The 27,870-nt window shown below is 36.0% G+C and overlaps 2 protein-coding genes across 2 annotated transcripts in view; one reads left to right on the top strand and one right to left on the bottom strand.

Annotated features, from left to right (window-relative positions):
* Positions 1-1,138: 1,138 nt before the first annotated feature.
* On the bottom strand, positions 1,139-6,279 carry LOC144432724 (trimethyllysine dioxygenase, mitochondrial-like). Its single transcript, XM_078120991.1, has 7 exons — positions 6,226-6,279; positions 4,670-5,001; positions 4,067-4,182; positions 3,413-3,666; positions 2,821-2,969; positions 2,342-2,572; positions 1,139-1,415 (listed from the first exon to the last, which is right to left on the bottom strand). Exons 1-7 carry the CDS (start codon positions 6,277-6,279, stop codon positions 1,139-1,141), a joined length of 1,413 nt encoding a protein of 470 aa, XP_077977117.1.
* A 10,979-nt stretch (positions 6,280-17,258) lies between these two features.
* LOC144432725 (xaa-Pro aminopeptidase 1-like) overlaps positions 17,259-27,870 on the top strand; it is a 29,364-nt gene continuing 18,752 nt past the window's right edge. Inside the window, exon 1 of the mRNA XM_078120992.1 lies at positions 17,259-17,280. Within this exon, the coding sequence (XP_077977118.1) occupies positions 17,271-17,280 (10 nt within the window). The 5' untranslated portion in view covers positions 17,259-17,270. The remainder of the gene's footprint in view (positions 17,281-27,870) is intronic.

The raw sequence follows: 27,870 nt of genomic DNA on the forward strand, positions 1-27,870 counted from the left end.
TACAGTAGGCCAATACTTAGATAAACTTACAACTACCATGTAAAGTAGGCCAATACTTATATAAACTTACAACTACCATGTAAAGTAGGCCAATACTTATATAAACTTACAACTACTATGTACAGTAGGCCAATACTTATATAAACTTACAACTACCATGTAAAGTAGGCCAATACTTATATGAACTTACAACTACCATGTAAAGTAGGCCAATACTTATATAAACTTACAACTACCATGTAAAGTAGGCCAATACTTATATAAACTTACAACTACCATGTAAAGTAGGCCAATACTTATATAAACTTACAACTACTATGTACAGTAGGCCAATACTTATATAAACTTACAACTACCATGTAAAGTAGGCCAATACCAATCACCGGAATTGAGATCTGTGCAACTGTATAGGTCCAAGGATGTATAACTGAGATACAGCCATGATAGGTCTAAATCTGCTATCACGAATATGTCGATAATTTTCGGAACATTGGCAATATAGAAGTCAGTCTTTAGCTGTTGTGGAAGGGAATCGGGGGACATTACTTCAACGAAATTTGAACGAGGCTCACTAGTTGTACTATTACACTGGATGGATTCTGTTTTATTTTTGAATTTAGGTGAGAAATTAAAAATACCACCATCTAGCTTTAAGTGTATCAGAATATTTTGAAGCAAATATACAAACTCAAAGTCCTTAGCGGTACATAAACTGGCCATCCACTATTTCAACTAAAATGAGAATCTGAGTAAATACGAATCGCCAGGACCGTTTTGTCCAATGTGAAACAGTAGCCCTTTATAAAAGTTTGTGAAATCTGCTGAGATCGGAAACTAAGCTTACACTCTGACTATTTCTTGCACCTGATTACTACATAATTTCATCATTATACTTTTGCAAAACAGTAGGCTGCCGCCATCACCTTCGCATGCGTAATTACTATGCAATACTTATTTCTAATTAATTCCAATTATTATTACTGAGAAAGAGAAGCTGAAAAAGAAGAAGTAGACATTTAACTCCTGACTTGTCATCTGATACTATCAAGTTTTAATGTCTAATAATTACACCAGCCATGCATGACATTACATCACCCGCTGTATTTACGAACTACTCAAAATAGCATTAATTTATCGTTCAGTATATGTTTCGATTAATCAAAGTTCTGTATCGACTGTAAACGTCATCTCTAGGTAGATAGATTCCAAGCATACTTCTTTTGCCAGTGAAAGGTGTTCGTCCATGTAGAACTCTCCAGTTGTCCACAATACAGACGAGACCAGGGTGAAGTTTTATCTGAAACTCATTCACTGGTGAGGAGAGGTCCTTGATAAACGTTGATAATGCTCGATAAAACAGATCCAACTGGTCGTTGTGGTGGTAGTGCTTCGTACTCAGCGAAGTCGGCCCAAGTCTTTAATATATAAAAATAGTTCAAAGTTAAATATATAATCAAATTTATGAGTTAAAAAGTTCCACGTCACCATCTTTTCATAAATGTTGCTTGAGGTATAATTATATCATTTGTTAGACTAATATTTTTCTGCATTCAGCAAGAAAACACTCGTGCTCTTGGGGTTTTGTAACTAATCGTCCAGCGACTCGTAGGGACAAGACCCCTTAGGTCACTTGTATTGTTCCTTGAGCATGAGTGTTTTCTTGCTGAATGCAGAAAAATATTAGTCTAACAAATGATATTAGTTTTCAGGATCTAATTCTAATATGTGTGAAATGGTTTTGTTGTCTTTCCACCATGTAACACATTTCATCCTTTCTACAAATACATGTGATAATTTCGATATAGCAACTATTTGAAAAGTCATTGTGTCGCTCATAGATCCAATTACAATACCAAAGTCATTGTGTTTATCTCATACATCCAATTACAATACTAAAGTCATTGTGTTTATCTCATACATCCAATTACAATACTAAAGTCATTGTTTATATAATAGATCCAATTACAATACTAAAGTCATTGTGTTTATCTCACACATCCAATTACAATACTAAAGTCATTGTTTTATATCTCATACATCCAATTACAATACTAAATTCATTGTTTATCTCATACACCCAATTACAATACTAAAGTCATTGTTTTATATCTCATACATCCAATTATAATACTAAAACATTGTTTTTATATCATACATCCAATTACAATACTAAAGTCATTGTGTTTATCTCATACATCCAATTACAATACTAAAGTCATTGTGTTTATCTCATACATCCAATTACAATACTAAAGTCATTGTGTCTGTATCTCATACATCCAATTACAATAGTAAACTCCTGAGTATTAATACATTTTTGGCATCTTGATTTAACACTTACCTAACCAACACCAGTTCACCTGATGTAGGGCAAAGTTGTAGCACGTGACCCTCTGCTGACGCATGTAACATTCGATTTTCTAATATTCTATCATGCCGAACTGGAAACTGACTAAGTATCTTATAGTAGTCAGGGTGTTTTATCCTCAGTTTCTCAGCTACATTGAAAGCATCAACCAATAGAGTCACTCCGCCCTCAACGTCATCACCAAGTGAATGAAAAAGTATGGTGCTGTAAATTCAATTTGTTAGAATGATGTATGGTTAGTTTCGTTTTACGTTATCATATTCAAGTTATAAAACTGCCAGACACCAAGTCACACGCTTAACCAAGATTTACACTAGTGGACTATTTTGAGAATTCTCATCTCGTAGAATTATTTTGACAATTGTGACAGACAGACAGACAGACACGCACACGCACACGCACACGCACAAGCACATATATCTCCTCATACATGGACGTGCAACCTTACTTACCCAGCTGGCTCACTAAGATATGTTGTATCATTGTGTACATTCAAACGATCATTGGTGTATCCTTTATGTGACCATTTAAACTCAGAAGTTAACAGCCAGTATTTGCCCCATAGGGTTTCCTTTATGAACGATATTCTTTCTGCGACTCTCTTGAATATATAAATGTGAATTGAAGGAAATAAATCTCAAATGCCAGAATACAAGTAAAATATGTTATGAACTGTTTTAGTATCAATTGTTTACCAAGGCTAGGAAAACGTGAAAACATCGGAACACTGTTCAATCACATGATTTTGTTATTTTAAAAATAAATATTCCTAAAAAGTATTATACCTCCGACGTATTGTCAATCACATGTCTGTTGATTTAGTCTGTTCGTCTTGTGGTGCAGGTTTTTTTTGTAGCCAGTCTGTAGGTGTGCTTGAATGAATGGAAAAGAAATAGAGTACGAATGGCTAGTAGTAGAAAGGTAACGATTATTAAAATGTAATATACAAATTTCAATGGACTGGCCATTTAAAAGCTGGCCATTCACCGTGACCTGTTTTCATTAGACAATTCCTGCTTGGATTATGTCACGAAGAATAAATACCTGTGTATCTTCTATGGTTGGTGGTACATTTTTAATGAAGGTGATACCATGGCTCAGTAGATTTTGAAGGGTAGTATTCAAAAACATGTCATCTGTCAAGTACTGCTTATAATCAATAGCCTCTGGCATGTTAGTGTTTATACTTTCTGCATCCCATAGTTTTAAGACTTTCCCCCGTTCTGATGGACTGTTGTCAGAGATACATTGATCAACAAGGTCATCCATATAGTGAAGTGATTTATGATTATCAGACCCTGCAAATAAAGGGAATTGGACTTTATATATATATATGTTGGGGAGAGAGAGAGAGAGAGAGAGAGAGAGAGAGAGAGAGAGAGAGAGAGAGAGAGAGAGAGAGAGAGAGAGAGAGAGAGAGAGAGAGAGAGAGAGAGAGAGAGAGAGAGATAGATGATGATGTAAATAGTTTTCTGTAATAAAGCAAATGTCCTTTAATATTGAGAATAGAGCGTGGACAATTTTCCAAACGTTACTGAAGACAAGATAAGAGTGATATGATATTGAAACAAATTTGTTGTACTTAGTAAGTAAATGGAAATGATATAAGACACAAGATGACCAGTGGCATCTCATTCCTGTGATGGTAATATGATATATTAACTAGTATAGGTGACTCGAATGATAATGTTAACTCACATTCTATTTGAAGCACATTTCCGTCGGTTCTCAGACTTTTAGCTGTGACATTCAAATCTATTTTAGATATGTCAAAATTCTTCTCATTAATCGTCTTATCATAGCACACTTCACACCTTGACAAAGATGAATCAATATTTACATTAATCGACATTTATTAGTCATAGCATACGTCATACCTTGACAAAAATGAATCAATTGTTATTTTAATCGATATGTATTTGTGTAAATATAAACTATATCTATAAGCAATAACCATTGTATACGAAATGTATGTAGGCCATAACCATTGCATATTGAATAGAAAACACTTCCAGGGCTTTTATAGGAAGAAGCCCGAACTCTTGATACATTTAACTCTTTATATATGTATTGAATTGTGAACAAGGACTTGGGCTTTGTTGTTTCACGTTATTTTGTATGAGCAAAAAACGTAGTAAATTAGATTCAGTCATATTAAAGACCCAAAATGAATACCCCTTCTTCATCCATAAGTTCACTCTAATTGTCAACAACGTTCATAGGTCCTAATACTTATCATAATTGTCATCTGTTCCGAATATCAGTACATTGTCTATATGTAAGTAATAATTAAATTCTTACCAACAGTGATGTCGTAACCATAGGTTATTGAGTAGTGTACTCTTCCCGTCATGCACCAGCTCTAGCTGTTTATTTTTCAATAGGACATCAACACAGCTAGCTGGGTTTGTGTGAAATAGTCGATAACAATTCCACGATTGAGAAGAAGTATACGATGCAAGGTGTAACCATTTTTTAGATTCAGTTGTATTGGTGAGTGGTAATGGTTTCATGTCAATGTCGAGTCCAAAAACATCATGCTGTGATATTCTCGGTTTGATGACTTTGTAAAACCTTCCATAGCGGAATAAAGAAGAACGGAAGAAGGAACTTGAAGATATTGACGCCATCATCTGAAATATAAACATAAATATTGATAAATGAACGTTTCACAGTGAAACTTACGAAAATTAACTACATATTTTGTTTAATATTACGTAAGCCATGTACGTTTGCCAAATGTATTTACCAAGTTAGATTTTTCTCTAGATATAATGTTAAGATAGGATTTTGATAACAATAATATGCAAAGTACGGTGTGAGTAAGCATCAGTATTTTTTACATATATTTCTATATATAACCAAGCAGAATACTAATAAATTTCATTGTATTTCAATCAATCAATCAATCAATCAATCAATCAATCAATCAATGAATGAATGAATGAATGAATGAATGAATGAATCAAACAATCAATCAATCAATCAACATTCACATTCCACATTGTTTAGAACTGTACTGTTCACCATTATTCATGTTAATACAGGTCACTACATGCATTGGAAGAGTTATTTCATACAAATATAACCTTGGAAAAGAAAGGGAAATGATAATCATCATACCAGTCGTTTGTTGTGTTTAAAAAATGTTTATGGAAATATTTTACAATTGTACTATTTATAGTTTTGTAGTTTTTGTTCATCTGTGTAAACTGTCGACGTTCGTTTTACAACCCTCTTCAAGTTACCGTTCATCGGTTCTGTTTGATATAGCAACGCAGATGCCAAAAACTCAATGTACAAGCTACAGTTTACAATTGCAAGATTAAATGAATAGTTTTCGACAGTTTGTCTAAATAAGATGAACCAATGCACATCAATGCGCACAGACATCAAATGCAGACGTCAAAACTTTGGCTCCTCTATGTCTGCCCCTCGTTGCAGTTGCGGATTATTTCATAATAGACAAAATGTAGCAAGAACTTGTTATCTATCTGTATAGTGTAGAATATACATGCTTGAATCAAACAGAGATGGTGAACATTAACTTGAAACAGGCTGTAATTCTGTGATACTTACACGTTGCATTTTATTGCCTTTTTGTCGTAGCAATGTAAGGCGCTTTGAGATATTTGTATATGGAAAGCGTTCACTTTTTAAGAAATAAATATTATTATTATTGCATAGGTTGAGTTGTGTAACACATTAGTGGGACTGAATGAATGAATGAATGAATGAATGAATGAATGAATGAATGAATGAATGAATGAATGAATGAATGAATGAACGAACGAACGAACGAACGAATGAAATGAATGCTATCTAGACATTAGCTTCCATATTGAATCGCATCCAACAGCATAGCACCAGCAGCCATTAATCGCATCCAACAGCATAGCATCAGCAGCCATTATCTTAACTGTGCATCATGGAGAGAAGTCTGTAATTTTAAATTTTTGAGTTTTGTGCTGCATTTTTTTCATTTTTGTGGTAATCGTGCATAGATCGTTTCAACGAGCGAATTTCAAAATGTCTATTGTGCACCATGATTGACGAGTTTAGTCAGGAATTATCTCCCTGCAGTCGGGATAATTACTCCCTATTAGGGATAACAACTATAGTATTCAACCCAATCGGTATAAATAGTTTTTAACGAAATTGTTGACTGGTTGGTTTCATTGATTTATACCGATCGGGATTAAAAATTTGAAATAACGATATCTTGTCCGTTTCTCAGGTACCCTACTGTATCCTAAATTACCCATTAAGTACGTGAAATGAATGATAGTAATCACAGACAATCATGTAATAGTGAAAATAAATAGAATATTGTCTTACTTTCTGTTCATCCAAATAAATGCATTCAAGTTCTTCAATTCATTTAAGATCATCTGATGAGGGAAGCCTTCTATACAGATCCAAGTTTTCACTACCAAACTCAAACTAGTACTGAGTCACACATTATCAATGTATATCACCTTATGTTTGTTAAATGCTACGTCAGGATCATGCTACCAGGGACGTATGTATAAACATGCAGGGACGTGTTTAAACGTCCCTGACGATGCGACAGTGCAGTGTCAGTACCTACCCACGTTTGTAGCGTTTGCCTGGTTTGATTTAGTTGCGGAGTGAGGGTCTTCTCTCTCCTGCGTGTTTTTCCCCTCAAATTGATTACTCCGTACGCTATTCTCTCTATTAAATACTCGTCAATCGAACCTACACCATTCGATAGTATGTATATAAACATATTGTACATTATACAAACATCATCTTCATGTAATGTTTGTCAAGACTTGTGTTCATCAATCGGTATATGTGTTACAGAAAGACAGACTCGCATAGCTACACAGACTAGACATGTTGTTCCGTTCTTTATTGCAGCGATTCTTGTAAATGTCAATGTGTACTGTACATAAACTTATCGATCTATAGAGGGCGTGGTTTACAATGTTCCCATTATATGATTGACTCTTTATTAGAAAGCAATATTTCTACATATAAAATATAAAGTGACAAAGAGTACAAGACTGGCTAGTTACGTTCTCTTATAAGCATAATACACAAAACAAATTTACAATAATAATAACAATTTTAATCTTCAATTTGGTCACAAAACTACGGATTGTAAAATATGATCCTCTTCCAAACATTGTAATGAACACAGATTGCCTGGCCATGAGGGCTATAGCACCCGTTTATTACACTCGAGGGACTGTGAGTTACCAGAATCACATGCTATTATATTCGGGTGCTATAGCCCGAATATAGGCCAGGCAATATGTGTTTTATAATATACCTCGTGTTGTGAACTCGTGGTGGCAGACGACATCGTCAGAAGCTGCCTTTTTGACCTGCAGTGAACGCGCGGTGGTCAGTGACCATGTAAAGTTGGTGGAACTATTTCCCTAGGGAAATAGTCATTCTATTTTCCTATCACGTGACTGATTCTAGGAATCATGGCACAGCATTATCACTAGGTATATTATATGCAAAATATGACCCTCCCCGAAGAACAGGTTTGTAAAATGTGACCTACCCCCCGATTCCTCCCCCCCCCCCTTGTAAATACAGAAGGCTCCCTAACGACATAGTACTGTGAGCTTTCTAGAAGGCAACACGTATCTATACACCATAGACCCTACACTATGTATACACTGACTGTAAAAGTTTGCATTGTATGGTTGCTGCAAATACTGTAAATAATACAGACGACGCATGCGCAGAAACTAATACGTATACGTTCTGAAGCGTTGTTCTTTGCATCAAGGACACAGTTAGACACGGCCTGAGTATAAAGGAGATACAAAACATTTTATACTTTGATACGATTTTATGTATTATTATTTAATGCCATGTACACAAGAAGTGACATTGGCAAGAAAATATATTATTTAATGAAGCATTAATGTTCAATTGAATTACACTTACACTGTTCTGAAAATATTTTAACTGAAATATCTGGCAGTAACACTTGTTAAAGTGTCATCTACAAATGGCAAAATGTACTTAAATAAACAATGCTTATGGAACTTTAGTAGCTGAGACTGTAACCTAAATATAGTATGTATCTCTAATATTCTGATCATGATACCCTGATCATGATAATATTTTTATCCTGGTTGGGATAAATGACTTTTGAACTCTTTGACGCACGTAAATACGACACGGCGCATGTGTAAACATGTCTGTGTGCATTCTACTCTCAATGAGGTCGGACATAGATTGTCAAGGACTATTTTAACTGAAATAATTGTATCTATTTATCCGGATCTGAATAAACCAATGGCAATACCTATCATTTATTTATCCCAATCGTGATAATTATCCCGATTGTGGGATATTCCTGATTCTAGTTCTTGATATTACCTCCTAAATAAGTCAATTAACACATTCAATTTCCTCGAAGATGTTATCAATGATAGCTACACGTCTTGAGTGATATGCTTCATTCTACTGTGACACTATTCTATGTTATCAATGATATCTACACGTCTTGAGTGATATACTTCATTCTACTGTGACACTATTCTATGTTATCAATGATAGCTACACGTCTTGAGTGATATACTTCATTCTACTGTGACACTATTCTATGTTATCAATGATATCTACACGTCTTGAGTGATATACTTCATTCTACTGTGACACTTCTATGTTATCAATGATAGTTACACGTCTTGAGTGATATACTTCATTCTACTGTGACACTTCTATGTTATCAATGATATCTACACGTCTTGAGTGATATACTTCATTCTACTGTGACACTATTCTATGTTATCAATGATATCTACACGTCTTGAGTGATATTCTTCATTCTACTGTGACACTATCCTATGTTATCAATGATATCTACACGTCTTGAGTGATATACTTCATTCTACTGTGACACTATTCTATGTTATCAATGATAGTTACACGTCTTGAGTGATATACTTCATTCTACTGTGACACTATTCTATGTTATCAATGATATATATCTACACGTCTTGAGTGATATACTTCATTCTACTGTGACACTATTCTATGTTATCAATGATAGTTACACGTCTTGAGTGATATACTTCATTCTACTGTGACACTATTCTATGTTATCAATGATAGTTACACGTCTTGAGTGATATTCTTCATTCTAGTGTGACACTATTCTATGTTATCAATGATAGCTACACGTCTTGAGTGATATACTTCATTCTACTGTGACACTATTCTATGTTATCAATGATATCTACACGTCTTGAGTGATATACTTCATTCTACTGTGACACCATCCTATGTTATCAATGATAGCTACACGTCTTGATTGATATGCTTCATTCTACTGTGACACTATTCTATGTTATCAATGATATCTACACGTCTTGATTGATATTCTTCATTCTACTGTGACACTATTCTATGTTATCAATGATATCTACACGTCATGAGTGATATACTTCATTCTACTGTGACACTATTCTATGTTATCAATGATATATATCTACACGTCTTGAGTGATATTCTTCATTCTACTGTGACACTATTCTATGTTATCAATGATATCTACACGTCTTGAGTGATATTCTTCATTCTAGTGTGACACTATTCTATGTTATCAATGATAGTTACACGTCTTGAGTGATATACTTCATTCTACTGTGACACTATTCTATGTTATCAATGATATCTACACGTCTTGAGTGATATACTTCATTCTACTATGACACTATTCTATGTTATCAATGATATCTACACGTCTTGAGTGATATACTTCATTCTACTGGGACACTATTCTATGTTATCAATGATATCTACACGTCTTGAGTGATATTCTTCATTCTACTGTGACACTGTGCTATTCAGAATGTTCCTTAAAGGTCACCGTCTGCAATAAATGTTATACTGCACACGAAGACAATAGAAGTCGGCGTGGTATGTTATAGGTCGACAACTCCAATGCCACGGCGATCAATTACCCTGTGTTCGACGGACGTAATTGTTTTGGTGAATTTCTCCAACTATACTCGAAGGATGGTTCCAAAATTACTGCTTCATTGTAAATAGGTTTTACTTTAAATGTCGGATTGAAATCAGTTTATTAATTAAGAGTACGACTTTTAAGAGGTCGGATCGACCTTAACCAAAATACAAATGCAGGACTCCTGCATTCAAGTTAAGCCACGCCGTACTGTTCTACTGTAAATGTTGACAGTGAATGACTTTGTAGCAAGCTTGAAGACCACGTTATATAATCTTCGCCCAGACACGGCCATATTGTTCGCCAAAATTTGCTGATCTAGCTATATAGTTTCTGATGTCTGTGGTACGGTGGGGCGTTGTACACGTTTAACTCGCAAGTAGGTAAAATATTAGAAATAACAGTACTAGTGACACTGTGTGTCCTAGATTGTTTGGAAATCGGACTACTACGTAGATAATTATTCAGCACACAAAGTATAGTGATCTGATCGATGAACGCGGTAAGCACAATAAGGTTACGTAATGTTCTATCAAAGCTGGAAATCCTGTACATATAAATCACAGGTGTGTTTTATAAATGTACTTCCAAGGGAATGCATACATTCCGTGAGTTATAAACAATTAAATCTCACCAAGTTACCACACAATGTATATCTCACCGGATCCACATTAGTTTATACAATGGGACTTTGGAATGCAAGATTGTAAGTATAGCACAGTACGTCTAGACATAGACAGTGGATGGTCTAGACAACATACGGAAGAACAACTCACCTTGTATTCACTAGTTACTACTCTCCTAAGCCACTGACACGATATTTTCTCTCTTTGTCTACAACTAAGCTTGCTAGTCATACGACAGTATCGTCACGTTCGATATTATTTAGAAGGTAATGGACGTCAAGTGTCAGCGTACACGTATCTGTTGCTAAGTGAACTAAATATACTAACACGGTATCAAGAGATTCTAGGACAACTGCCCCCGGACAACTGCCCCCCCCCCGGACAATTGCCCCCCCCCCCTCGGACAAGTGCCCCCCCGGACTACTGCCCCAAACGAAAAAAAAGCTAATATTACAGATGTACGGGTTTGTCATTCATTAAAAAGTCACCGTCGGCAACTTACCGCCGCAATTTGCGTACATTATACTCACTAAACACAAACACGAAGTCATTTTTTTCTCTTTTGGAAAAGATTTATTTATTATCAGTTCAATACAAAATATACAGGTAACAAGATAGAAAACGAGTCAAAAGTAGAAAAAATATTGAGACTCAGAATGTACATGTGTCACAGATGACATATTTATATTTTCAGTAAACTGAATATTTTAACAACATCGCATGGCCTAGTTTGACTGAAAGGTCAAAAGACTGTCTCAAGGATATTGGATTCAGACCACACAGGATTCCAAGCATACTCGAATACATGAGACGACAGTCTGCATTTCATAAATATCTAGGATTCATAGTGATCATTCATCAATACTTTTAGGGCATGATCACGCCCAGAAAAGCTCTATATGGAGTGCATTAATTATTTGGCCATTGGCCATGCGTTATGTAAATTTAGACTTTACGGACGTCACAATAAAGGACACTGGGGACTGACAGGCACTTCAGATTTTGGCAAGAGGACTTGGCTTCGCGGGAAGTCAATGAACGAGGCACTATGCTGGGTGTTTGCCTTGATTTCCAGTGTAGAACTTTAAACACTGTGTGTAGTCTGAGCTAATTCCCTCTAAAGTTCAAGTGTGATCCCGGTACGTACATACAGAAGTTGAGTCGGATACGAGATATGAGAGTGATTCGAGTGTTATTACTTGGTCTATCAGCTGTGTGCAAAGATCAGTAGTAATACATGTATGTCAGAATTCACGTAAGACTTTGATGACAGTAAATGGTGACTCGGCTCGGTTTATCATGATCAGCCAGTGTTTTAAACTGTAAATTGTGAAGAGTTATTTCACTGTTGCACAAAATGAACATTATGAGCGAGAAATCACCGAGAAGTTGAAGGAAAGGGACATAGACTTTATTTACGAATAGACTGCTGGTGGCTATTGAATACGTCATTCTCATTCTCCTTCGTACATGCACACAATTTGGCAAAACATATCATGTGTCATGTTGATATACATGTAAGCTATAGTAAGGATGTCCAGACTTGGTTTAATTGTACTCACAGTAGGTTGGCGTTTCTCATGAATTTCATGATCTTAAAGCGAACATTTTATGGGACTTGCAATATTTACAGTTATGCTATCTTGATTATACGGTGGTTATATCAAGAGAGGCATCGCTAGTACCTACCAGACCGAATGGAATCTTCCACATCGACCAATTACACATTGTATTAGTGTCTATACCTTGCTACTGCAATATCAGTGAGGCAGTTATTTTTCGAAAAATCTGGTTTTCATACCACAGCGCACAGCTTCTAAAAAAAACCTTTGTGGTTTTGCTTTTAGTTTTAATGAGCACCACTCATTTGTATGATTAATGGCGTTCAGTAATTAAGCTGTATTTTAAAAATACACTAGCCAAGTTCAAATACTGAGTCCGGTCCATGCTGCAAACACAACTAATCGCATATGTTCTTTTGTATTGTGTGTAGGAACGAGAATTTCAAGACTGTGCCTTAAGGAAGGCATTCAGTGTAAATCTGGTTTCAAAAGATATTTTCTAATGTTGTTAGATGTGAGAAAGATCCAAATCAATGGTAATGACGCGATCACCGTTGCTAGTCCATCGATATGAGCATTGGTTATTTCCCACTATTACCACCATACTGAATTAGTGTGAATGCATTGAGTTAGCGGCCTACATATTACCGCTACGTACTGAATACTGAGAACAATTTCCACGGGACAGATGGCTGCCTATACCAAGATTATCTTTCAACGTTTTTTATATCCCAGGTCAAAGTTTATTGCAAGTCCACAGACACTTGTGACCCGAGATATGTTCCAGAATATATAATGAAATATCGATAACATTGAGTTATTTGGTTAATAATATGTGAAGGGGCAAAATGATATGGGTATCTAGGATCGCGTAAGTCCACTCATCGAGTAATATAAAGACACACAACAAAATACCACCAAAGAATGACACCAGGAATTTTCAACCAGCCATTTACTCAACAAACATTTAAATAGTATTTGTACAATGGGACTATATGTCTACCAAAGGTATTAACCGATTCCTGACGCCATGTATTTTGGTACTAGAAAGATGAACGAGGGTACCAATATTTGAAATGTTTTTATAAACTTCTAGTTGAAAATTCATGTTGTCGTTCTGGAGTGGTACACTGTTGTGTGTGTTTTGTTGTATATTATGCGATGTGTGAGCTTAGGGGCGAGATCAATAATTCAATGTATGATAAAAAAATAAATTCTTTCAGTTAGGCCTCAGACCCCCACCCCTTCCCACAAAGGAAAACTTTTCGGCAACAGTGGAAAACTACATTCCAGGAGCAGCTGACAAGTATGCCATCACCCAGGTTACTTCGAACACACTACCCGCTGGAAGTTCTTCGTCCTGAAAAACACCTTACAGAAAAGAGATTGAAAATCATATATGTTTCACGGAATCCCAAAGATGTCTGCGTCTCCTGGTATCACTATACACAAACATTTGTAGATGGTACTTTGGCAGCGTTAGATTGGACAGAAAGCATACGAAATTTCGTGGAGGGGAGGGTTTTAAATGGTCCGTGATTAGATCACGTGACGTCTTGGCACAAACTTGGCCGAAGTGATGACGTACTTAACGTCAAATACGAAGACATGAAACGAAATCCAAAAGAAGTGATCGGCAAAATGGCAAATTTTCTCAATCGCCCACTGACGGAAACAATTAAAGTACAACACGTTGCACAATGTACTGCTTTCGAGGTCATGAAGTTGAACGAAAAGACAATTTCTTTAACCATGGAAGTGAAAAATCTCTTAAGGAAAGGAAGAATTGGAGATTGTAAGAATTATTTCACTGTTGCACAAAACGAATATTTTGACCGAGAAATCACTGAGAAGTTGAAGGAAAGGGACATTTTTATTTACGAATAGACTGTTGGTGGCTATTGAATACGTCATTCTCATTCTCTCCCAGTATATGCACACAACTTGGCAAAACATATCATGTGTCATGTTTCGAAAAGCTATTGAAAGGATGTTTAATTTGGTTTAATTGTATTCACAATAGGTTGGTGTTTGTCAATGAATATGGAACAATGTTTACCTGATTACGAGATGATTGTATCAGCTCAATCTGATTAAAATCTGATGTTAGATAGGCTGGTTTTCCTGTACTTACCTTTACTCCATCGTTATTGCGTCTTTTACGGGAGTCCCCCCCCCCCCCGGCCGAACGCCTTTCGCGTTCGCCCGGGGAAATAAACTCACGTAAAAGACGCAATAACGATGGAATAAAGGTAAATACAGGAAAACCAGCCTATCTAACATCAGATTTTAATCAGATTGGTATCAGCTATGATTATACCGCTATCCCCCACCCACCAGATAGACTGAATGGAAACTTCCACATCGACTAATACTAGTTGTATTAGTATCTAAACCTCGATTGCCAGTCTTGTATCAGTCAGATATTTGCGAACTATGGTTAGTTGGTTGTTTTTCGAAAATATGGTTTTCATAATAATGTAAAACTTCCGATGACATATTATGGTCACATACGCTCTCGATTCTTAAGATCACCGTTATTCTAATTAAGTAATGATAAAAATTGATTTCGTCAGCCTGATTTCGTCGGGTTATGATATATCAAGAAAAATGTCATATTCTCCATAATTGATTAAAAGGCAACGTGAGATTAAACCGCCTCTCTTTGTGAAGCAAAGCAAATATACAAATCTCTCCTAACGAAATCCCCCTTTCGAGTTCGCCCAGTTCAAGTTCATGTATGAACTTCAAGTATGTTGAAGTTCAATATGTTTATAAATTCATACCAGTAAATGACAACTGGGGCGTATATCATATTGAATACGCTATCGGGGATGTGGTTGTTGAGAAAAAAAAATGTAATTCATATCTGGCTGTTGAGGGCGTATGTCACATTCATCAATACCTGTCTCACAGCGGGGCAGCATGATTTCAGCCTAAGACAAGGATTGTTTTTAGGGTGTAAAAATTTCGAATCTCCATGAGAAAGGGACACATAACGCCTTTCCCCCCAACTTTTTTCGGGGGGGGGGGGACTGTATGATATGGTGTAGTGCCTAGAGTACATAAGTACTTTAGATTTTACAAATGTCGAAGTGGTGTATTAAAAAAAATTGTGGGAGACACACGTATGCATCATCTCTTCATTAGAGGGAAAATAATTGATTTATTGTTCTTTATAAAAGTTGCAGAGATGAACCATATGCTATAAAATAACATCGTCGTAAAACTACAGCCTCTTTTACGGCACCTCCCAAGACGTACTGCCAAGAGGTACATATTTCGTTGCTTCAGCAGAAATGTGAGAATTAATATCTGCCAATAATTTGAATCAATATCTGCCAAGCCCTTGTTTATTACGCCAAAACTTACTAACTAGCAATAAACATAAATATTTGTTATTGTACGTACAATAACAAACGTTTTACTCATGTTTTAAAGTGCAATCTATTGAGTCACAATAGACTTGGCCTATGTTGATGTTTCAAGTAGAACGCCATGATAAAACTGTTTTATAAATTAAAAATCCAAATAAATACCCAATCCTCATCCAGATGGCCATTTTAAACGACTGTAAGGCGAGAAAGGCGTGGTTGGTGCAATTGATGAAAACAAAGGTAAATCTTATGTATTATTGGGGGCGCTATATTGAATACGCTATCGGGTGTGGGATTGATAAAAAACAAATGCAATTCATACAGGTATTGAGGGCGTATGTCACATTCAACAATATCTCTCACAGCGGTGCAGCCTTTCATCAAAAAGAAAAGAGATTGTTTCCAGGATGTGAACACTTCGTATCTCTATGATAAAGGGATACATATAACGCCTAGGCCTTTCATCATGCTCAACCTTTTTCGGGGGGGGGGGGGGGTTAGGGCTTTATGGTATGGCGTTGTAGTGTCTAAAATACACGATTACTTCAGATTTTAGAAACCGATTTTGCAAACGTCGCAGTCGTGTATTAAAAACACTTCCTTGGAAACATAATTGTGCATCATCACTTCACTAATTTATTGTTCATAAGTTCTTTAAAAGTTGTCGAGGTAACCCATATGTCACGTGTCTACTGACATACTTTCTATGTATAGCTACTGAAAGAATGAAAATAACACTCGCGTATATAAATGAATAAATGAATAACTCAGTTCAAAACTTGTGTTAACAGTTTTTATTTCAGAAAGTGTCACGTAGGGACTTTGTTTATTCGATGTTAGCCTACCTGTAGACTTGAGAAGGGCTATCACTACATACACTATTCCGCTATCCTAACTGGCAGTTTGAAATTTTGAATTTTGTAAAGTCGGTTACGATAGCGGAATAGTGTAGTGATAGCCGTTCTCAAGTCAATTGGTAGGCTAGACTGTACGATACGTCGTGACGTTACCCTCACCAGACTCCTCAGCTCCTCTGGGAGGGGTTGGCCGATACCCCGCCGTCACGGCGTACCTTACAGACTACAGGTAGGCTAATTCGATGTAAAACACTAGTGCTGACGTCGTAAATCTGACGAAGGTTCACCCTTTTTCGGTTAAATATTAACTAGTTTCAAGTGCCATTCTCTCACTAGATTGGAATGGCTCACTCTGTACCACCAAAGCTGTAAATAAATAACTAGACGTCGTTCCCCGCTCAAATCCGCCATTACGACATAAGACAGCAGCGGTTAAGAATCGTTCAAATCCTATCTCCGTGTCTACACTACAACACAAGTAACGATGAAGTTAGACGGGTGGCCATGGTTGGCTACATTGATGTTTGCTGGTAAGTATTAACCGCCTTAAATAGCTCCGAGCAACCACACACACATACACTTACTTCCGTATTACATCTGGCTGTATTCGGATTTCAACATGTATCTGACTGACTGTATTCCAGTAAATAGAGACATGGTACAGTTATACATGGGGTGTTACATCAGAATCGGTATGTTTTTGATGTCATGGAACATCGACTACGTATTTTTAATACGCCGGGTGCCGATCGGCCGGTAAATATATATTCGACAATCTCTCAGTGGTTCTACCACAACATGTCTCAGTGCATGAACATAAAGTCATAACGAATACTATGTCAACATAGGCGTAAGTTCACCATCCGGTAAAAGGCGTCGAGGTCACCTGTTTGATACATGGATACTGTACGCGGATCGACTGGCCAGTCTGCGTACTAATTGCATGACTGTCACAATCATGTAATTCGTAGAGTGATGTTACTCATGATATATGCACCTCGTCATTTGAATAATAATTGTTTGCATAAATGAATTATGATATACGTATATATGACAAATCACCTACCTACCTGCTTACCTACATACCTATACCTGCGTGCATGTCGTGGAAAAGACATTTCCATGGTAGTCATTTCACTTCTGTTATGAGCAAACTTTCTAGTTTTACTTCTGCAAACTTTCATGTTATTTTTCAAATAAATGCCAACATACTGAGATATTTCGACAACAAAGTCTTTATGTAAGGATTAGATACAATTATTTACTAATCCATCTATATCTCAATCGATTGATTGATTGATTGATTGATTGATTGATTGATTGATTGATTGATTGATTGATTGATTGATTGATTGATTGATTGATTGATTGGTTGAAAATGGTGTTACGGCAACTTTAACAGCAATGTTTTACGAAGAAAACAAATTCTTCTGAGCCTGCGTATAGACTTGCGTGACAGAGGGCAGAGTTTACTGTATACCCGTACTCATCCGATATCGTTCCATCTTCAGCAAAGTTTCCAGGCTAGTCTGACAAAGTTAAATTAGGGGTAAGGGTAAATCGACGTAAAAATAAATATGGGTAAGGTCTATAAATTACATCTGTTGAGAATTAAGAAATATCCTTAAAAACGTGTACATGTTGGTTTTCAGTTATCACACCTCCACTCTATCTAAAAGAAGGCTTCAATTAATCCGCGTTCGTTTACATTTGATACTGACATGACGTGGCATATCGAGAATGTCTTTCATTTGGTTACGTGTGTGTATCTACCGTAACTACAATTTATAAAATGTTTTTGTGAACTAAAATAACGAACAGTCCATCTTACTGGCTATCTCACAAATCTATTGAAAGATAAATAAATCAAAATCGTATGTAATTTTTAGCTAAATGTGTCCACTTATTTATTAATAACTGGAACATATGCAAGCTGTATTACTATTTGCGGATACATGTATTGTGTGTCTCATTTCATTAATAGATTAGACGTACAGTAAGACTAGACCAGCACGATTGTCGACTACACGAAATGTCAGAAATGGCACTGTATATTGACACACACCATACATGTATTCACAAATAGTAATACTAGCATCCTTATAATTAAATGGATAATTTTAACAGGAGTTAACATGTTTTTGATTTATCTGTCATTAAACACCCACCTTTACGTGAGAGGGTACATTGTGTATATAGTGGAAGCAGGCATGTTGCCCCCTCCCATAATTTTGCCCCCCCCCCCAACTCCTCGGCCTTTTTGCGCCCTGGTCATTTTGTCCCCCAGCCTTTTTTTGATAAGTGCATTACGACCGGATCACCTCTTGAAATTGTAGGAAATAAGACATCACAGGGTGCAAGATGTTACTAGAAATAACCCCATCTATGTTGCACCTCCATGATTGATCGGCATTTTCAGAAATATATGATACACTTATGTAACGTTATTGTCATAGAAATATAGAATCGGCCTGTCTATGAATCTTGTCATATAATGATACACGATGGTATTCGTGTCGTCCTTGCGTTGCTGGTGTCATCGCACTTTCCATGGCATATAGTGAATGTAGCCTGTATATGTATCTTGTAAATGTTTATTTTCATCAATTGTGTACGTACTAATGACCTTCACCAATCTTTTTCCAACGGACTGTATGAGTACTTGAAGTGACAAAATTAATATTTTTTCATAATCTATATCAAACTCTACCTTGACGGGTTTCTAGTTCCAAAAATATGCGCGGTTCACAAACCAAGCAGCCAGCGTAATATGTCTAGTCCTTGTTCCCTGTGAAGCGACATACAATTATTGTATTTATTTTACTCTATTTCAATTTATCAAATCACCCTGTGCAAGAAACAAACAATGCTACTGTCGCATCATTGCTGGCTCTCCAATCTATACAAATTCCATGTGCTGTATTTCTTATAGATTAATACACAGTGAAATGTGTATCGCTAAAAGTTGAGTATTCTGGTCTAAATAAAACACGTACACAACAACGAAACCCTATTATTGATTGATGTAGGCTTAACCATACAGTAGAGTCCCCAACGCCCACTGGTTTAATTACTTGTAAAAAGGCTTTGTTTCTGTTGATTTGTGGTCAATATTATCCATATAGGTGGTGTAGTGGCATGTTTTAAATCTTGAGCAAAAGCTCGGTTTTGAGTTTGTTATGTTGAAACTACTAGTTGTATAAAACTGGAGTATCATTCTTCCGATCAAACAACCACAATTCTCACTCAAAATTGTTAAAATTCCAATAATTGTACATTGTATATGCTAACCAGTGGTCGATGTTATCCATAAGTAGAACAGAAACAGGTTGAAGGTTATCACCGTTGAGGGCGCTTATTTTGGGTGCGGACCCAAAAATTTATTTGATTTGATATATTGTGTATACAGCTACAAAACATGTTCACCCATGGGTGATGCAATATTGTTCATGGTATGTATATATATTATGTATAATTAGTTATTGAACCTAACAAAACATTCATTTAAAACAAAAAAAGTTCCAGTTACGGCTTGTGCAGCTTTAATGGGTATTTATCTCTCTAGGATGACCAATGATACGAACTGATCGGTTTGGACTTTTGACAATTTTAAGTTTAAGTAAAGTGACTCCTGATCAAGCTGAGTCTACATTCAAGCTTTTTACTCAAGTGAAAATACTTGCATAAAAGTTCGATCAAACTATATGCTAGTTATAATGTTTAACTTAATATCGATGAATATCATCTATGACAAGACAATTGTACTCGTCTTCTGACATTTTTAGAACCGTTACATATATTTAGGGATCTAGTCGACATTTTTATACGTATAATAAATTATGTCATTAGATCGTTTATAAGTTTTAGCATATGATACAAAGTTTGAGGTCAGTTCATGACAAGCGCTGGTTAAGTGTAATGTTGCATTACGTACGTAAAATAGTGCGAGGACCTTTTGAATAACCGACAACATATATAATGACACTCTAAAACGGATGAATGGCTTGCCCTTTTTTGACTTTATACTTTAATATTGACATCAGTTAAACATTTGTATTATAAGTTCTAATTTACATATAAGTTTGTAATAATAATAGTGTTGGTTTATATATAGCGCTTTCCCACTCCTTGCTTACAGTAAAATTTGCAATTATTATCCCAGGCACGGATCTATAGCGGCACAATGGCCGTTTATTTCCTTAACTCCATAGGGTGCATACAATCCATTGCAGACTTTATAAGTGCATAGGATTAAAGCATTCACATTGCAACCTCCGATCTGATCAGGTCCCAAATTACACAGCTGGGTTGGTTGAGGCACAATTGTGGTTAAACTATTGCGCGATGACTTTAGCCATTTAGAAACAAACGGCAGCAACGGAATCCAACTAAACCTGCTACATGTAGTATAGATTCAAAGCTGACCACTCTAACCATTCAGCCATTATGACTCTACTTTTGAATCATTTAACATGTGTAGTTTTATTTGTATGAATCAAAATGTTCTCTTACAACCAGTGACAAGCAAGCATTTACAAACGGAACTTGTCACAAACTGTCTGTCTGTCTGTCTGTCTGTCTGTCTGTCTGTCTGTCTGTCTGTCTGTCTGTCTGTCTGTCTGTCTGTCTGTCTGTGTGCCTGCCTGCCTGCCTGTCTGTCTGTCTGTCTGTCTGTCTGTCTGTATGTCTGTCTGTCTGTCTGTCTGTCTGTAGTCTCTGTCTATCTGTCTGTCTGTCTGTCTGTCTGTCTGTCTGTCTGTCTGTCTGTCTGTCTGTCGGTCTGTCTGTCTGTCTGTCTGTAGTCTCTGTCTGTCTATCTGTCTTTCTGTCTTTCTGTCTGTCTGTCTGTCTGTCTGTCTGTCTGTCTGTCTGTCTGTCTGTCTGTCTCCCTCTCCCTCTCTCTCTGGAGACCCTTTTGAACATTTAAACCCCAGGAGCAGTCGCTTACCTTGTAGTTTGCAAAACTGTACACTTTATTTACCTACCATACATTTAATTATGAGGCAGTCCACAGCCAAGCAAATTTGTATGTTTGTATATTTTGACCAAAAAAATTCTCCCCTGCCGTAAATTCTGACCCCAGCCTAAAATTTGTTTGTGGATGTGAGCTAATGTAAAACAGATCACATAGTTGTTCTTATCAAATGCTGAAATAGAATCTGTACTTCCGTTCCAACGTTCTGTGTTATTAATCCGATTCGTTTATTTCCTTTAATTTCCTGTTTGTAACAAGTTGTTGGTAAATGCTTGATTGTCGCTGGTTGTATTTCAATCATCCCTGTGACTTTGCTAAAAGTGTATCAATAACAGATTGAAATGTATTGTAGTTTTACTGTTCTCAGTTGGACCAAGACAGCCAATTTGATTTCAAAGTGAACAATCGCTACATAAGAATACCAAAAACATTTACAGGGACAGACTGGATATTTAGTTTTAAAGCTACAGTAGCAACTGAATCGTTTTATTTGTTAAAGCTCTTTTCATCATGATCAGTATTTTTTTAATCGTGTATTGGTACACATATTTGTGTAGCTGTACACATACTATGGTACAATAAAGACAATCAGATTGAATTTTAGGTCCGCACTTTAAAATCAGCGCCCTCCCAACACGATCACAATTTCAACCTTTTGACTATTACTGTTACAGTTCTACTTATGGATGAAATCGACCTTTTATTAACAGGATCATTGTCTAATTATTGGTATTTTAATAATACCAGTGAATAGACTTACAGTTGTCTGATCGAAGACATAGTACTCTCGTTACAGATAGCACAACTGTAAATATACATGTATTATATTAGCGGTCGTCTCCAAAGAAATCCAGTGCAATGAGGTCCACCCATCACGACTTCTGCGTTAATGCAGGAGGACACTGAGGGAAATCGCGTGCAGTTAAACTGAACGACATTAATCTTGGTACGCAGCGTGGCAAATTTAATCAGCCTCTCCAGTAGTCAGAAATCCAAACCATGCAATGGCCTAACCCTCGTAGTGGTAATGTGAAACCACTCGATCAATTGACTATCGACAAATCCCAAACCAAAACACATAGTCTTATTAATTTTGTTTTTTAAGAAGCCTTATCTGAATGTTATTATTATTTTTATATTTGAAAGAGTACAGTCCAAACTATGGTAGGCTAGAGGCTATTCGGAGTTTAAGTATAGGCACTAAAATTTATTGAGGTTTTAGGTTCGGATATATCTCCTCGCGGATCTTGAGATTAGGATCGCCGCTCGACTATGGCGTAGTTCGGGCAAGTTTCCAAATATCTTGCAGTCTCAGGAAAGAATGCACTCGGATTGTTACCGCTTGACAGAGGTTCGTTTCGTATCGTCAGATGCAATCATGAGATGTACGGCCAAATAAATAAGGACGTCGGTAAACATAGATTTGTATCACCTTAAATAATTATCAATGTCAGATCATTGAAATAAATTAGGGTAATTAGAGAAAAATAAGATATGATATCTGAAATCAATTGACGTGTTCATGAAGATTAATTCATTTAGGGTTTATTACTGATAATATTGACCTGAATTGGTATACTGGGTTAGATGATGTTAGTTTGATTCTAGAACTTGTTTATCGATATCGATAGCTCAGGTGGCTTTTGCCAGTATATAATCTATATTTACTAGTTCAGAGGTAAGCCAGACACGGAATTATTCTTAGAATTATATAAATTAATATTCTGATATAACAAGATTAATATCTTTTATATGTCATATCTTTTTTATATAAACTCCGCCCGGGAATCTCTGACTTGCCTCCTTTAAGTCTTACCAAGTCATGCTCTCCCCATTTGAGCTCCCTTCCCTCCTGACATCACCCCACTTTTCTATTCCCGTCTCCCTCCTTCCATTTCAAAGTTGTCGTCCATTCCCAGTCTTCCACTCTCTGATCAGTTCAATTCATATCCTTGTACCATTTAAATCTTTTAATGTAATCTTGTAATTAAGTAGCACAATTTAGATTAACTTTTTTTCATAAACTGTCTATGACTTTTAACTGTTGCCCCAACAAAGTGCAATATATGTGAAGCATTGGCCATTGATTGTGATACAACCAAGTATTTAATAAACATTTCTTTATTAATTTTATTTTGTTCACTTTAATTTTCAAATAGTATTTTGAATGAATACTTGAAGAGATTGTCAAAATGATGGAGTCACCAGTTTATTTTCATTAAAAAAAAATACTTTTCGTATTTCTACTCCGTCGTCAATCAAAATCTACAATATAGGAATACGGCTTGGCCGTAGTTAGAGGCGATAATGCCAAGAACCACAACATCAAAAATAAACCAAGGCAAACAAATGAAGACCGAAAAGACAATGTTACCAATAATTTATTCTCTATTCGTTGTGTGTTTGATGTCTAGTTACCATACAGCACACGATCTTTGCAAACATACATGTCACCAGGTTGGCTTTGCGAACTGATTTCTCTACATCTTCTCTCTTTTTGACTGTCGTGATATCTGTTATTGTCACACACAAGTACTGCAACAAGCCTGTGTATTGTTTTTTCTTCAATCGACTTCTAGTTTCAATCAGAATAACCGTTTACATTCGACCATGTAATAAATAAATAAATAAATAAATAAATAAATAAATAAATAAATAAATAAATAAATAAATAAATAAATAAATAAAATAAGACAAAAGACAAAAAAATAAAACGATAATCCCAGTTTATGCCCCTTTAAAAACAGGGTCAGAGAACACGATCTACAATTTCCCCATTTCATTAGACATCTATTTTTTGCCAAATTAAAACTCGTTCCTCCAAAGTATCGAGTTTTTAACATAACAACAGTCCCAAATAAAGGAATGTAGTCTGACAAAATGAAAATCACATGAGAACAATTAGATAGGGGATAGATTTGTACATTCTCCGATTATCAAAGTTATCAAGTCATGAAGATTGTACCTTTTGGTGATGTAGGTGATGTACCTTTTAAAAACGGATAAAAACAAAAATACAGGTGTCTGGTAATCAATTAATGACGTCAAATGATAAGAGTCAATTTTGCAATCGATTGTTTTAAAGCTTGTTTAACTTTTCAGTTAGTTTTTGAAAAAATGGAGTAAATTGTCTCTCTCTCTCTCTCCCTCCCTCTCTCTCTCTCTCTCTCTCTCTCTCTCTCTCTCTCCCTCCCTCCCTCTCTCTCTCTCTCTCTCTCTCTCTCTCTCTCTCTCTCTCTCTCTCTCTCTCTCTCTCTCTCTCTCTCTCTCTCTCTCTCTCTCTCTCTCTCTCAGCACCTTATAAGGCATATAAATAGGAACTGATTTGATTATTCTTTAATTGTATAGAAATGACACGAGTTTAAATCTAGGACTACGTTGGCCTGCGCACACGTTTACACATTTGTTGTTAATGAACCCTTTTACAACCGCGAAATAAACCTTAATACGTGATTTAGCGTAAGATACCCTTTTGTTGCTGACATCAGCACTTTGTCAAGACATTAAAATGCTCCCCGAATAACTTACTTGGCAAGCTAATAGCCACTACTGGCAAAATGACACTACCTGTTCAACATTTTATTTATTTATTTATTTATTTATTTATTTATTTATTTATTTATTTATTTATCATTTATTTATTTATTTATTTATTTATTTATTTATTTATTTATTTATTTATTTATTTATTTATTTATTTTATTTATTTATTTATTTTTTTGGATAGGGAGTTTTGCTCCATGTCAAAATGTACTTCTAACTCTACAGCTTGTATCAATTAAGTATACAGGTAAACTGTATAGTAGATGCACACCGTATATCTACATCGTATCATAAGCTCTGTTAGAGTTCAGACCATTATAAGAAATAGTGGTCTGAGGTTAGACCTATTTGTCAAGTCCTGCACTACGGTACCTCTAATGTCTGTAAAGCGTACGTTTAGTTTCGTGTATATTTATTTTTGTTTCGTGGATCAAGGCTTGGACTTATTCCGGGAATCATTATTATAATAATAATAGACAGCCCACGATCTCTCTTTCAAACGGGTAATCAAAACACACACATACAGTTCGATAGTTACGGTTGATAAATTTCATTTTAATGTAGAAGAAACAATGATAATGATTTGGCTCCAGGACCGTGGGCTTATAACTTAACAGACGTCGATAAATGAATAAGCAACTGTATACTTTACACATTGAGACATGGACGACACGAAAAAGCGCAAATAAAGGAGTGTTGAAGATATGAAAAACCCAATGTCACAAACTCAACGATATTCATACATTAAATCGGACACCCGACACCGAGAGAATTAATTCCAGGTGTGCATTTGTAATAGTGGAGCTGTGATTTGAGTGTGAAATCACTACGCATGCCTCTGAAACTTATGAGTTTGTATGCCAATAGTACTGACCCAATTCAACAATGAACTTTCACATACTATAATGTTTGAATCACCTTCCGTACCGATGTGTAGGAAAACATTTTGAGTGGAGCCCCTTCAACCATATAGAAATATTTGAATGAAGTTCCGTCCACTGTCTATGCTTCAATCGACGGACCATGGAAACATTTTTTTTTTTTACAAATCTCTCTATGGCTTCACCTCTCGTTCCTGGTTTTGCCTCAGAGCTGATTGCCCTGCAATACAGGAGGGCGGTCATCTTTACCAAAAATGTAACTTTGTTTATTTGTTTTAACTATATAACAATGTTTCTGGTACTCTGAAAGTAACACTATGATACAAATTGACATTTCCTATAAATCAACATGATGCGGATGTTTCAAAAATCATTTATAACCAAAATATTCCTTCAATACGTCTTTTTGGCGTCAGAGAAGAATATAAAGATCGTATAAATGAGAAGATGTCGTGTGTATCATCACTAAAACTACGGTGTATTTGTCACTATCGACACCTGCCATGTTGTACTACATATATATCAAGATCATCGGTACAGACACGGCTGGGTAAATCATGTATGAATTCTTATCAACATTATCACTGTTAAATTCTAGCCTTATCGTTATCGCAGGCCGTGAAGAACAAAGTAAACAGTGTACAGGAAAATTGAAGTTAACTTGGCATTTCACTGATAGGACATGATGTTTTTCTTGTTACTCATTTTAGCCAAAACTAACAACGATAGAGACACCACTAACAACATTATTCTGTACCTAATCTGCACCCAAGGGAGCTGTCACTATTTTCGGGGGGGGGGGGGTGTAATGTGTGAGGGCGCCCCGTCACGGCGTACCTTATAGACTAACATAGAACATAATGATTTTTTGAGAAATTTGGAAAAAAAACCAAAGTAGTCTCTGATTAGTGAGAAATATGAAATCCCCGGGTTGAGAATCGCTGAGAGCCAACCGATCAGATACTTAACAGCACCACAAGCGGTGAAGTGACAAATACATGAAAATAATTAAAAACGTTTCTCATAGACGTTGGCGAGAGATGTCCTTTCTGATATTTTGTTGTTGAATGCATATATGCTAGAGGCAAGGTTTATCGGCCCTGTTAACGCCATTATAGACAAAACTATAAAAACGCACTATATGTTTTGTGTTATCTAGTTGAAAAATGGTTCCGTGAATTAAATCCACTCATAATCTTTAGACCAAATAAAAAATATTGTGTTTCCGATAACCTGATCGACCCTAGTTTAAGCATCCGACCATAAACAGTTTTTAAACATTTAAAACAAAAAGATAAGACATTCTTTGTCTTCTTGTCCTTCATGTACGTCTGTTTTCTTTCCCCGGTGACGTCAAACTATAACAGAAGGGCCGGGTACTCTGACCGACACGTTGTTTGTTTTTGATCGAAGCAACATTTTTCAAAAATAACAACACGTTAAAAAGATAAAGTAAAACAAAATAAAATTCCGATCTTCCTATCCTAATTTTTTGTGTTATCTGAAACACGCAGTTATTTTATTTTCGCCTTACTGTAACAAAGTATGTGTATTAGATGACCTGAACTGTAAGCTTGTGGAATTATAGCTGACACGTAGTTAGTGACGACATGAATCGGTGCAGAATTACCATAATAAGTCAGTAATGTTAAGTCAAATTGTATTGAAATTCCTATCATGAATGTTTTCCTCATGTTGCCGTATTTGTCATATCACACATC

This window comes from Glandiceps talaboti, chromosome 3 (genome assembly GCF_964340395.1).
Source record: "Glandiceps talaboti chromosome 3, keGlaTala1.1, whole genome shotgun sequence".
Lineage (NCBI taxonomy): Eukaryota > Metazoa > Hemichordata > Enteropneusta > Spengelidae > Glandiceps > Glandiceps talaboti.